Source organism: Phaseolus vulgaris, chromosome 3 (genome assembly GCF_051622355.1).
Source record: "Phaseolus vulgaris cultivar YP4 chromosome 3, ASM5162235v1, whole genome shotgun sequence".
Lineage (NCBI taxonomy): Eukaryota > Viridiplantae > Streptophyta > Magnoliopsida > Fabales > Fabaceae > Phaseolus > Phaseolus vulgaris.
The window spans coordinates 12,757,894-12,772,624 of NC_143500.1; the positions used below are offsets into that span (position 1 = coordinate 12,757,894).

Here is a 14,731-nt window from a genome sequence, read left to right on the forward strand (position 1 = left end):
TCCATATGGCAATGATCCGGTGGTGATTTCAGTAGTGACAACAGGAAGAAGAAATTTTGTATACTTTGTTTAGAGAAGCTTTGTGTACTTGTGTTTAAACTCAAGAGGAGTTTTAATAGATAACATGGGAGGACTTAGTTTATTTTACCTAGAAAGACCTTATGTACTCATGCTTAAATGCATAGGAATTTTGACACGTAGTATATATATAATTTGCCTAGAGAGGTCTGACGGAAAATTTTAGCAAATAGCTTAAAAGGGTTTTATGTATTTAATCTGATGAGGCATTGTCTACTCAAATAACCAATAATTTTTTTTATATATTTGTTAGTTGGAATTGACAATAATAACCCTTATAATTTATTTAATTAATGAAATCCTTTACAATTAGTAAAGAACAGTCAAATGTGGTGAACTAGTATAAAAATTGTGTTATTATTAATCTCTTCTCATATATATCACAATTCCATTTGATTATCTCTTTTAAAAGTATTTTAAAATATTTATGAAAGCGTTTTAGAACCATTATATATAACTTCTGTTTCATCCGATTTACCCTTCTTAAGAAAATGTTTTTCAAAGTTTTTTAAAAACTTTATTCAACCCGTTTCTAGAACTACAGTTTTGTAGAAGAAAATGTTGAATATGTTTGCATAAAATATTATTGTTATTGTTATAAAATTATTATTATTATAAAATTATTATTTTATTGCTTTCAAATTTTGTTTTTGGGAAATTTATTTAAAATTCTTAATATATAAATTTTCGTATTTTCTTTAACTTTCTTATGAGAATCATGATAAACTAATTATTATTATAAAATTAAAATTAAGAATGTTACATTGACTTTTTTTTTATTTTGTTAAATATTTTAAGTAGTTGTGATGTCATAATAAAGATGATTAGTTATTTTTAGTTCTTTCAAATAGCTTTTTAAATAAAGTTTTTATTATACTTAATGTTTAAGTTTATTTTAAAACCTTTATTTACTTAATTATAAATTTCAGTTAAGTAATTTAATATATTAATATATATATATATATATTAAAATTTTAATATTTTCTTTAAATTTTTTATGAGAATCATGATAAACTAGTTATTACTATAAAATTAAAATTAAGAATGTTACACTGACTTTTTTTTTTTATTTTGTTGAATATTTTAAGTAGTTGTGACATATTAGTTATTTTAAGTTCTTTCAATATTTACTTAATTATAAATTCCAGTTAAGTAATTTATGTGAATCATTTTCTTAGTAATACAAAATATTTAAATCTAATTTTATACTAATTATTAATATAATAAAATATTTTGAGAGTAAAATTATGACAACAGTGACTGCATTAATAGTGACCTAATAATTATAACATTAGTGAATATTTTGTGTTTTGGAAATTTTGTATTTGAGGTAATTTTTTTTCATAATTTATTGTATAATAGAAAGAATAAAGTTTTTTACCTCTTCTATTAATATTGCTTATCTTTTCTATGGTGTTTTTAAAACTAAACACCAAACCAATTATTTTGTTGACTCCGGTTTCATATCATTTTAGTAATTCAAATTTACTTTAGTCTTAAGTACTATTCAGACATTTTTCTATTTTGTAGAAAACTAAAAAACTAAATAATTGGAGATGCGGGGTATCGATCCCCGTACCTCTCGCATGCTAAGCGAGCGCTCTACCATCTGAGCTACATCCCCATGTTAAATAATTAATCATTTTATTTATAAGAACTATTATAACAATAAATTCCTTTTATCTGACTTTTATTTTCTAGAAATTGTATTTATATAAGGTTTTTCTTACATTGTAAGGGATTATTTAATTTTAAAAGTGTACATGAAATAATTGACGTATAAAGTAAAATATTACATGGGGTTGTAAATAATATAACGTTTAAAATTTTATTCATACCCTCATTACGAGAAAAAAAGAGAGTAAATCAACATTACTATAAAAATGCTTTTAAATAGAGGTTTTTAAACATTTTAGACGAGAACTTTATAACTGAAGTATATGAGCACATCATCTATGAATTATAAACGAGGGTTAAACAATTGAAGTTTGTTACACAAATACAAGTGACGATTATTAATAAAAATGTCACCTGTATGTGAAATAAAAATATATAAGACCTAGATAATAGAGAATGATATTGCTTATACCATTTATTGTATGGATCCACTGTAGACTACTATTATAGTCAAAATTGTAGTCTGAGTCACTATAGGCAACAATTATGAACACAATTGTATCCATGGTATATAACACTCTTAAAGGAGTCTTTTCATCGGTTGACATACTTTCGTATCTATGTGTTTTTGCAAAAAAAAAAAGGCTCCAACATTACAAATCATGTCTTCCAATCGATCATCATCCACTACATCATCCATGGTGGATTGAACATATTCTTGGGATACAGACACACTTGGTAAATGTAATAATTTACCATGTCATGTCCAAGTTGTATAAGATCGTAGAAACTCATCACATAGAAGGTGCTTCCTGATCTTGGTAACATCTAATTTTCTCTTGTTCAAACAATTAATGCACAAACACCTTAACTACTCCATCACCACTAGTGTTGGCATTAGGTTGCGTAAATTTTATAAATTCTTCTACTCTTCTTTCGTACTCATCACTTATGCAGACTAAATTAATTCAATCTCGATCCATATGTATGTTTTGTAATGGTCCTTAAGGTGTTGACTAATGCATGTAAAATCTCACATTTTTTTATTATAAGTATGAACCTATCCTATTCGAGAATATTCACTTTTATTATAATTCAATAGTACATACACTCTAATCAACATTCCTTATATTTCACGAAATTTCGACAACATTTTACATTGGTCTTCAGGTAGCATGAAATCTCCACAATCAAATATGAACCCGAAGAACAACACAAAATGCTATGAACCAAAAATACGTAAAATATATGACATGTAGATTACAAATTATGTATTTAAGAGAATTAATAAAAAATTATTGCTCTTCCCAAACTGTACACCAAGACAATTCAAGACTCAATACAATTACTATGGCTACAATCACCTCTGCAATTGTAAAATGTTTAAAAAAATATATAATTTAGAAGTAGTAGACAAATGCATGTATTAAATCTCAACGGGAAACTAAGGATCTCTCAACGAAAGTTTACTAAATTTGGATCTCACAATCCAAAACATAACAATTTGTCGAGGGTCAGACATCCTTAAAATCAATATCAACACGTATTAAAGAATTATAAATATACATGCAATTCAAAAAATTTAATTTTTTAATTATATATACAATTTAATAAATAAACAAATTTAATTATAAATGCAATTAAAAAAATTATGATCAAATTAATCATTTAAATAATAATCTAACTAAAATTAATTCTAAAACTAAAATTATGTTCATATTAATTATATAAATAAAAGAACATTAACTAAAATGATATTAATTATAAAATCATATATACGATAACTATTAAATTTATTAATCTTAATTATTTAACTTAAATATTATTAACTAAAATAATATTAATTATAAATCCTAAAATTAAATATAAAATTTTATTAATATTAATAATAAACCCTAATCACTAACATCCCTAATCTGGTGGTAGAGTGCAACCAAAAGGTAATAAGGAGAAGTCAAAGAGCTCTGGTGGCAGCGGAGGAACCATCGTCAGTAACGGAGGAAACCAAAAACAAGAGAACAATGGAGCTTGAACAAAGACTGAATACCTGAGACAAGTTGTACCATTAACAACCAAAAATGGAAGAAAAAACTAACAAACAAAGAAAGATGCAAGAAAATGATGTACCAATGACAGTGAAGAGAGGAAACCTTGAAAAAATGAAAAACCAAGTGAGCGCGCAGGGAAAGAGGTTAGTGTTGAACAAAGGCGTTGATGACTCTAAATCTTGAAGAATTGTTTGAAGTTCTGCTACTGCTTGTTTAGTTGAGTATTTTGTAGTGTTTGAAATTGTAATCCACTTCTAGAATTGATCTAAGGCCATTTGATCTTTTAAAAAGATAAGTTTTCAAAGACAAGTGGAAAAACAATCAGTTGATTAATCGTTTCAATCGGTTGTTTTACACTTAGAAGCTTTTGAAAGAGTTTTGAAACAATTTGACTTTGGTTGAATTTACTGTCTGTTAAATCTGTTTTGACTGGTTTTCAAACTACTTTGGGTTCTGTTTTTAATAATTTTAACGACTACTTGGAGTCTATAAAAAGGATTTTATACTCCTAGCTAAATACACTTTACAAAGAGATTTAAATTGCAAATTTGAATTCAGTTTTCCAATATTGCCTAAGGCTTTGGACTTTTCTTCAAGAGGAATAAGTCTGTTGTGTGTAAAGTCATTTTTCAATTTTGTGAATTGATCCGGGTGTACTCTTTCCTCTTCTTTTAATCTTTGTAATTCAATAAAGTTTTGTGGTGCAGATCAAGAGGGTATTTTGATCTGTGTGGTGTTTCCAAAGAGAAGGTTGTGTTCTTGAAGGGTTCAAGAACATCTCTTTGTTGTGTGTTGTAAATCAAAAGAGTTTGATTTGTTAGTGAAATTCTCAAGTGTTTCTGGGGATTGGATGTAACTCTTTGTTAAGAGTGAACCAGTATAAACTTGTTGTGTTGACTTCTCTTCCCTTATCTCATTTAAAATCTGTTTAATCATTGTTTTTATACACTACTGATAAAAACAATCAGATGAATCGAAGAATCAACCGATTGATTTTTTGGAATCAAGTTAAAAACAGATTTGATCTTGGTTGAACTTTTTCTATATCTTTGATTCTGCCTGTGACTTTTATTAAACCTTCAAAGTTTGTGAAAATCTTGCATAAACAATTCACCCTCCTTTTGTTTTAGCCTTGAAATTATAACAATTAGGGACTGATTAAAAAAGACCATAAACCAAAACTTACTAAAATCGTCGCTTATGCTCTTCAAATAGGTGACGGTTCCCCATATAACAATTTTTAACCAATTTTTAACATTTATATATTAAAAATAATTAAAAATAATTAACAATACTTCAAAATTGGTTAAACTGACACTATTAACGTCCAACATTAAGTGAACTATATTCACATTAGTTTAGTAAATACTAATCCAACAATAAATAAATATTTATTTTTTAAAAAGTTACAAATAATTAATGTTGTTTAAAATTAACTAAATAGACTCTATGATCAGCTAAATAAATTTAAAATAATTCTACACTTTTTATTTTTGTTTTCTTAAAAAAATAATCGTATGCATAGTTAAAATCGACTAAATAACTTCAATATGCTCACAGTTTTGATCACCACTAATATTTAAATACTAAGTTCTTGAAACGTGTCACTTCTATGATTTGAGAGTCAGAGTTGCTAAATACTCACTGAAGTCTTGAAACCCTTAAGTTCATTTGTTTAATTAGAAATCCTTAATTTTCCAATCACATCTTGGATCTCATATAAATAGCAGTGGAGGGTGTGCCAAAAGAAGCCTAGTCTATACAAGATTTTCTGTTGCTTTGTTATGTTTTTTGGATTGTAGTTAGGTGCTGTGGTTTATTTTTCCTAGGATTGGGACAATCATCATGAAATGTTCTTTTTAATTCATTAATTATTAGTTATGGATTAGGGTTACTTATTCACATCTTAAATTCATCATGTCACGCACTTATCTAACGTCATTATATGGAGAATGCTAAAAAATATATTTATATTTTATAAGGATTATAGTAATACAATTTTTTTAAAGGACCCAAAACAGAATTACTATACCCAAACCTTTATTAGCTTATTATTAGTTAATAAAAAATGTTTTCATCAACCTATGCTTATTATATTACAAATATACAAGTTGTTTAATATTTTTAAGGAAATTAAAAATATTTGGCAATTAAAAATATTTAACCGATAGCACTCATAGGTACTCTTTATAACACATATGCCCATAATCTTATTATATATCTTTGTCGAAATTAATTACGTATGAACTTTCTCACTTTAAACATTTATTAAAAAATAAAATTATATTTATTTTAAAGAAGTGTGTATGTAAAATAAATGAAAAAGGAAAATATTACTTAAATATCTCTCGATGAAAGAAGTGTAGTTTAGTAAAAAAAAAAGGGGTTTCAAACAAAATAAATATCATTGTTAGTTTCGATTACTAATTAAGCATTGGGTTTGGGGTTCAAACTTCACTACAATAGCAGCAAAACCATCTATCATACCACTAAATAAGTTAACAAGTTGAGTAAGGGCTCATGCAAGTCATTTGCTCTCACCTAAACCTACTCTTAATGAAAGCGCATTTGATTGCACACGATTTACCCTCTTCACTATTTTATCCCTTCTTTTCTAACAGAGAGATTCTCTCTCACTCTATAACATTTCTATTGCTAGGAATTGCTCGAAAAGATTATGATTAATGGCCTTGTAAACTTAAGGCCTTATGTATATACCATTTGAAAACTTTCCCTTTGTTTTCTTCATCCAGTTGTAGTTCCTGTTCCTCTATATTTGTATTTGATAGCCCAAAACATGTAATGTAAGAAGTTCAACGCACTTAGCACACACATAAGCCAGTAAAACCTGTCTAGGTGATAGTGGTTAAGGTTGGCCCCAGATAGCCATGGCCTGTGTGAGGTACTGCCAGTGACACTATTTACTATTGATACAATAGCTGAACTTAGGTAGTATCCCACAGCCAAAGAGGCAAAGGAGAGTGATGTGGCCAAAGATCTCATGCTAGATGGTGCTTCTGTGAAGAAAAATTCTAATAATCCAGCCAAGGTGAAAAGGTCAGCAGATCCAAGGAACAAGTACTGGAAAGCAATCCAAAAGAATGTGATAGGGAGTGGTTTGGTTGCATCATCTAGAAGGCCTGAGTGAATTGCCACCCTTTTCCTTTTTACTTCAACAACCGCTGCCACTGCCATAGCCACTATAGAGAGGACTAGTCCAATTCCAATTCTTTGGAGGTGAGAAATTCCCATCTCTGTTTTGGTTACTTTTCTTGCAAATGGAATGATGATGTGGTCATACACTGGTGCTAGGATCATGATAAAGACCACTGGGAAGACTGGTAAAGAGGATGGTGGCACCTTTAGAGAACCTAGTTTGGTATTCATTGTTGCAGCTTGTTCAACAGAGAAAGTGGATAGTTGAGCCAGGCAGCAGTTTAGCATAATGGTGCAAGCAAATATGGGTAGTACTTTCAGCACTATCTTCACATCTTCAACTTGTTCCACAGTGCATTCTATTGATGAACACATTGGATTGTTTTCTAGTGCTCTATTGAGAAATTTGAGGGTATTTGTTGGGGCTTGTCTTTCCTTGTTTGCAATGCCAGCTTCTTTTCCTTCTTGTTTTCTACCTGAGATTAGATTAGAGGGGCTCGAATTCATATTCACCACTGCACTGCTAGAGTTTCTGTTGAAGCAGCAGCTTAGTGAAGCAGTAACTAGTACCTGTTTGGTCAAAACCAGGAAGAACAGATCATTTAAAGAGTGAAGAAAACTAAATATTCACGTGGTATGAGACTCAACTTTGTTTTTCCTAGTCTTCTAACAGTAGAAGTTTTTTATGATTTATTTAAATTATTTTTTCAACAAACACTTAAAAAATTATAATAATGTTTTCTATAAATTAAACTTAGATCATATAAATTGAAATCAGTTTTTGAAGAAGTGAAGAAACTTCTAAAAAGTAAACATATGAATTCATTTTATTTTGTTCTCGTGTATTTAGTATTATAACTTGTTTACAAGCTTCTTCTTTTTTTGTTCATAAATTAAAGAATCTACTTTAATTTTTAAAACGTTTTTTTTAAAGTTTTTTGGTCCATCTTCTAAAGGAGAAGAAAACCAAAAAATAGGGCAACAACTCCTTCAAATAACTAAGGATATTGGGAGCACCAACACTTAATAATTATAAGTTCTATATTATTACCTTGAAAATGGTTGTGAGTGGACTTCCAGAAGGGATCTTGCTCCTATAAGTAGCAGAGCCTGCCAAGAAGACAGGGATAGATAGAACTATACTTATAGTAGAGATTCCAAAACCCCATTCCCACCCTTTGTTGTCTTCAACCCACACTACAAATGTAACTGCAATAAGGGCACCACAAGATAAGCAAAAGACAAAGTAGTTGAAGAAGGTTGATCTCTGCTTTCTTCCAGATGGGGTACCCTCATCAAATTGCTCAGCACCATGTGTAGGTAATGACCCCTTAATTCCTCCAACTCCAAGAGCCACCAAATAAAGTCCAGCAAATAACATTGCTGCTTTCCCACCATTAACTTCATGACATGGACTGGTTAGATCACATGCTGGTGGCTTCAGTGATGGCACACGAGCTTGTACAGTCAGTATAATCAATCCCTGCACACACAAGTTCCTACTTAGAAATTGTCTGGTATAAGTACATATATATGATAGATGCAAATGGGTTTGCTGATAAGAAAAGAGCTGTGCATAAAATTATATACAATACAAAAACAGTATTCTATATAAATTTATTGCATGGATGGATATGTATAACATAAGTTGTTACTGTTTGAGTAGTGAATGCACGTATGAAGATGGAATTATGAAAGTCAACCAGTGAACTGCCATACACATAAAAGAGTACAACGTGTACCATTTCTAAAATGTGACCGAATAAGAAAGTGTCAACATCTGTTGATGAAAAATAGCCACGTATGTGGACCAAGGCCATGTGCTGAACCCCACCTCAGCCCCTGAACTGTGTATAGCACAGAAAAGGACTTCTTGTATTACTCTATCAGCTACAAATCATGATACGTCACTTTGAGATTTTGGCATCTTAATTTTAAGGTATATCTTCCAAAATAGCATGATAATATTTTGCAGCTCTCAGAATGTAACTATCAAAATGACATCCACACGCACTTGGTTTGGTTTCATGAAACTTCTCTTGCTAATGCCGAGGTTGGCCAGGTTAAAGGTGTTTGATTACAAATATCTTGAATTGGTTATTTCCTTTTTACCTAATTTCAGCCCCACAATTTTATAAGTTTTAAATATTAAACATCATAAATAGTAACGTATTAATACGCTAGGTCTTTAATTGCACCTCCTACACTTTTTTTGAAGTTCCAGAGGATTTGACTTTGTTTTGCGTGTTAGATAAGCCTTGGCATGGGGTATCCCGACGATAAACTAAGCAATAAATAACTCAGAATATAATAATATCTATTCAAATAAAGTACTGACTTTTCAACATCATTTTCTATTACTCTTCTATACAAAACAGCCTGTTTTTGCTCTAAGTGACGTGAGTTTTATACAAAATTTAAGATAGTATTTATTAAAGGTGACGTGAACGAAAAAAAAAATCATAAATCAAACAGTGGGAACAGACTCAAGAACGGTGTGTGTGAAGTCCTAGTGATGCTAATTTTACGAAATTACCAATCATGTTTTATTTTGCCTTTATCAAATTCAAATAAGCGCTATTGTGCAAATGCATATAATTCTTTAAGATTTTTATTGTTTATTTTAGGCAATTGTAATGAAGTTTGTAAAAAGTAGAATAATGTAGAAATTATTAAATAATAAATATAAGAGAAAGAGGGGAAATTTGGTATATGAAATGGGTTATTAGCAGTGATGGCGTACAGAGAAGGGCATGTGTTTTTGAGAAAGCCAAAACGACAACAGATGTTACTTTCCATGTTCAAACTTGACTGAACCAAATCTCTATTTATGCAACATGTGGCAGTGGCACAAAAACATAGGGTCCTAGGCATTCTCAAGAAATTATTTATACGTTGCATGAGAGATGAATATAAATAGCTGGGTCCCCTCTCTACCTTTTAAAGCAAATTCATTTTCTTCTGACTTTTTTTTCTTGTGACACCAACAATAGTAAATGCATATGAGAAGAAGAAAATAAAAAGAGAAACAAAACTCCCCCACCAAACATTATTGTTATTTTGTCTCATACACTCTTATGTGTCACAAGGCACTTTTTTTTCTCTGGCACTGTTTGTCTTTCTTAGCCACCACTAGCAGTAGATTTCTTACACAATTTGGAGTTCAAGGTTAGCGTTGTACCAATGTGAGGAGAGATAAAGCTACCCATATGCTTTTCTTTTCTTTCTTTTTCGCTCTTTCCCTTTCCCATTTGGAGCCTTAAAATATGATTCTTGACTTAGACCAGTATCTAAGTGGGCGTTCGCTCATGCAATTCATGAGGTTTTCTGTGACCAAGTGCGCCAACGAATGCAGCAAAAAGAAAGCGAATCAAAGGGGAAGATAAGACAGTTTTCTTTTTAATTAATTAATTTTTTTTAATCATTCTCATCTTTCAATTCTATCACAGCGATTTGGTTGCATCATTTGATGCAGCCCATCTTGCAAGTTGGTGTTTGCATTTTGCAACTTGCGAAATGACTCAGATTCTGGTTAAGACACACATCATGGTGTTGAAAGACGCTTGCTCTTTAAGGAACCCAATACTAATCACAACCCAATCTCTTCTGTCCCTTCCCTCTTCTCACTCTTCCTACTCAACAACCATTCCACAGTGGGAAAGGGAAACACACAAATGCAAAATTAAGGTTTCATCATATAATAACACCAGATTGTGCTGTTGTAGGAGGAATTAAAGTCAGATATTCACAAGGGAAGAGAGAAAGAGAGGAGAAATGGTATACTATGATGGTGGAAATACATACCAGGAATTCAATCACTGCGCTGATCAGATAGATATGATAAGTTGTGAAAAAAGCATCAGATAGAAAACCTCCAAGGAGAGCAAGGAGGAAAGCAGTTCCCATGAAATTTGTGACATTGTTGGCAGATTTGGAAGGGGACATATGCATGTACTGAATCATGTACAGCACCAAATTGCTTGCATTGGCTAGAAATGCCAGATTCTCCAATATCTCCACCACTGCACAAATACAAACACACACATACACACTTACAAATTAGTGCCAACATTCACATAAAGGATCACAAACAACCCACTTGGACTAGTCTTAATTCCAAATCCAACCCAATTTATCACACTCACAACAAACACACACATTCACCACTCACACACACATATATAAACTATTGAGTGATATAGAGAGATGGGATGAATTAGGGACTGACCCAAAACAAAAGAGGCTGCAAGCATGCCGCCATGGCGGCCTCTGAGAGCAGGCTTGTTCCTCCAGTTCACATAGCCTTCCCATCTGGTCATCTGGTTTTGTTCTAACTCCTATACAAGAGAAACAGAAGAAGAAAAAAAGTAAATTAAAGAAATTAAAATTACACATGAATAGCAGCATGTGATTGAGAAGAAAAGTGAGAGGAGAAGAATGGAAGAGGGAGAGGGAAGCAACACCAACCATGACTCTCAATCTCTCTCTCTCTCTTTATTTTGTTTTTGTTTTGAATCTGTGAGAGAGAGTTAGGGGAGAGAAAGAAAGATGGCTGGTGGAGGATTTAAAGAGAGTGGAGAAGGAGGAAGGAAAGGTGCAACTTGGGTAGAATGGTCTGGACACTGCTCTCCAACTATTAATAACAAATTGACTTTATTTTCTTCTATACACTCTTTAAGAAACGTATATTTTAGGATCAGTTTAAATACTCTTTATTTAATAAATACATGACATCTCTTAAACACAACCAATAAATACATCATTTTATTTCTTAGCTGGCAAATTACACGCTATTAATTAATATTTTCTAAGTTCCATCTCCTTTTTTATTTTTTACTTTAAGTAAAGTACTATAAAATTTATACTCGTATTAATGTTTTATTTCATTATTAATAAAAATATTTTCAAAATAAATAAAAATTAGTCTTATGTTTTCATTTTTTTTAGTCAAAATGTTATTATGTTTTCTAAATAAGTAATTAAATATTTAAATTTTAATAATATATTTTAATGTTGCTACTAATTGCACTTAATGTTTTTTTAATTTTTCGTTATTTATCATCATTTATTTATTATATCTATTGCGTTTTCTCATCTTTGTTGTTTTGCTCTCTCTCTCTCTCCTGTTCACACATGACGAAATTGAAGTATGCATTTATTTATCATTTACTTTATAAACGTTTCGGTCATACTATTTCTCTTTCTTCTTTTTCCTTATCTCTATAAAACTTTAGAAAAAAAAATGACATGTACATTTCATTTTAGTTTCTTTATGCTCATGGGCAACAAAACGAAATCATTTATGTATTATTTTTATATTATTTTTTAATATATGTATTACGAACTATTTTTTTTATGTCACTACATTGGAATCCTGGAGAAAAAAATAATTAATTGTTATAATAACTAAATTAGAAATATTTTAGAGATTAAAAAATTATTAGTTTTTAAATTAATTTATATTATTGATAAATAGTTTTTAAATTGGTATCTAATTAGCTATAAAGGTTTTAACTACCAATTATTTAGATTAATAGGTAATTAGATATCAATTTAGAAATTATTTATCAATAATAGAAACTAATTTAAAAAACCATAATTGTTTTAGTATATAAAACAATCTCTAATTTAGTCAACTTATTATTTCTTTTTCTTTTTAAATTTTTTTCTATTTAATAATTTTCTTGTAGTAGTGTTATCAACTAATTAAAAAAATTAAGCACGAATTTTAAGATTAATTACTATAAAATTGAACAAACTTACCATACTTTCCCTTTTAAGCTTATCATATTCGAGAATTTGTGATTGAATCACTATATATATGAACATCTTTTACTGTCAATATATATATTTAGAGTAAATTCTTGTTCTTATTGATTTACAATTATCTACTTAATCAATTTAATTTCAAGTGCATATAATTTTTATCTCTTTACTTGTATAGTGCGTTATTTTTCTAAATTAATAAAATGTAATTTGCCCATCAATTAAATATGTAAATTAATTTTTATACTATACATTTGAAATATGAAATTAGAAAGAAAAAAAATGTTTAACGCCAGAGAGTTAATCGTGAACATTTTGATAAAATAAAGTTGACTGATCAAATAATCATGTTATAAAAATCATTATTTAAAAATACTATATGGAAATAATCTTAGAACGATTCCAAGAATTTAGACAATATATAATTAAAATAAAATAGATGAAGATATTTACTATTTAAAAAATTCACAATTTAATTTTCTTTTTGGTAAAAGAAAAAAAGAAAAAGAGGTAAGGGAGAAGATCCTTAACACCATTCTACAGATAACAATTCCATTCGAACTTTATAAATATTCATAAAAATATCCAAAGATTTGGAATCATTATAAAAAATTTATTAAATAAAAAAAAAATCAAACATAATTAGTCATTATACTAATTAAATTATATACAATTTCAGAAATTAAAAAATTAATAATATTAAAGTAGTCTAATAATTTTGTTAATTTTTATAATAATATATAATTTAGTTGATGTAGTAATTAATTATTATTTATCTCTAAATTTTATTTCTATTAAATAATTTTTTTTAATGAATTCACTATAAAATTTAATAAAAATAAATGTCCATATAGAACTCATGTATATGTACAATTAAAATTGATTAGGTATATATACACTAAGTATAATTTTACTTTTTTGATTTTCACTATAAGAGACTTATTAAATATCAATTAACTTAGAAAAAAATTAATAGTTATATAATAATTAATTTTTATTTTATTTTTAAATTAGTTGACATTTAATAATTTTTTGTAATATTAATTGATAATTAATTTTTCATAAATAGAGCTCTAGACTTATTCAACTATGGGAATCAATGCAAACCGAACTAAAGTGTGAAGTCACCTTTCATTTGTCAAAAGACATTTTCTAATGAAAATTTGAGCCAGAAATAATATACACTTGGGGACTGATTCATTTTCTTAAATAGATAATAGTAGAAATTTAGGCGAATTATGTTACAGTTTTCTGAAGGTGCAGTTTATTTATTTATTTATTTTATTTATTCAATTAACAAGTAAATATTTACTCTATCTAAGAAAATTAGATACAAAGCAATTCATAAGCTTCACCTTCTATCTATTCTTTGATAAGTATATCGAAGGTCAAAACTTAGTATTTTTATACATGTTTTTTTGACTTATCAGGATCCATGTCTTTCTGAAATTGAAAAGAAAAACACAACTATAGTAAAGACAAAAAAAGATATAGTTGTTCTAAGTATATGATCTATATTTTTTTTCAAAAAAGGTTATGTTATTTATACCAGATTATCTCTTAAAAAGGTAATTAATTATCGTTTAGTAAGAAACTATTTGTTTTAGAAAGTGAAAAAAAATGGTATATTCCGACAGTGGTCACCAGCTCATTTATAAATGTCAAGAAACATAGGGATAAGAGAAAAAGAAACTCAAAATATAAATAAAAAATATACAGAAAATAATGATAGAAAGACAGCATACTTTAATCGTTGTCTCAAAATTCAAATTTTCAAGTTGATAATTTGTCAATGCTATCTTTTATAACATTTAAATTTCAATAATAGGTTATAAAAAATAATGATATTAAATTATATTCTTTAAAAAAAATGCACAATTAAAAAGAGAAATTACTTAAACAAAATCATTAAATATTCAAGTACGTAAGTGCATATCCATCCCTCCTTTAAAGCAGCTAGGCACATTGAATTAATTTTCAATTATATAAACTCTTTTAGAAACATATGGGAGAAAATCTAAAAGTGTTTCTCCTAACAAATTATTATGTTCAACTACAATCTAGCA

The 14,731-nt window shown here is 28.8% G+C and overlaps 1 protein-coding gene and 1 non-coding gene across 2 annotated transcripts; both read right to left on the reverse strand.

Moving 5' to 3' along the window:
* Window positions 1–1,629: 1,629 nt before the first annotated feature.
* Window positions 1,630–1,702, reverse strand: TRNAA-AGC (transfer RNA alanine (anticodon AGC)). Its single transcript has one exon. It is a non-coding gene; the product is annotated as a tRNA-Ala (tRNA).
* Window positions 1,703–6,206: 4,504 nt separating this feature from the next.
* On the reverse strand, window positions 6,207–11,543 carry LOC137806619 (protein NRT1/ PTR FAMILY 4.6). The gene is made up of 5 exons (XM_068606831.2): window positions 11,367–11,543; window positions 11,128–11,236; window positions 10,704–10,921; window positions 7,951–8,382; window positions 6,207–7,469 (listed from the first exon to the last, which is right to left on the reverse strand). Exons 1-5 carry the CDS (start codon window positions 11,367–11,369, stop codon window positions 6,489–6,491), a joined length of 1,743 nt encoding a protein of 580 aa, XP_068462932.1. The 5' UTR covers window positions 11,370–11,543; the 3' UTR covers window positions 6,207–6,488.
* Between the last annotated feature and the right edge of the window lie 3,188 nt (window positions 11,544–14,731).

Bases quoted from the DNA above. Each gene is read 5' to 3' on its own strand.
- LOC137806619 (XM_068606831.2), bottom strand. The intron at 8,383-10,703 runs GTATGTATTTCC...TTGTGTGTGCAG, and splicing joins GCGCAGTGATTGAATTCCTG to GGATTGATTATACTGACTGT. The intron at 7,470-7,950 runs GTAATAATATAG...TTGACCAAACAG, and splicing joins CACTCACAACCATTTTCAAG to GTACTAGTTACTGCTTCACT.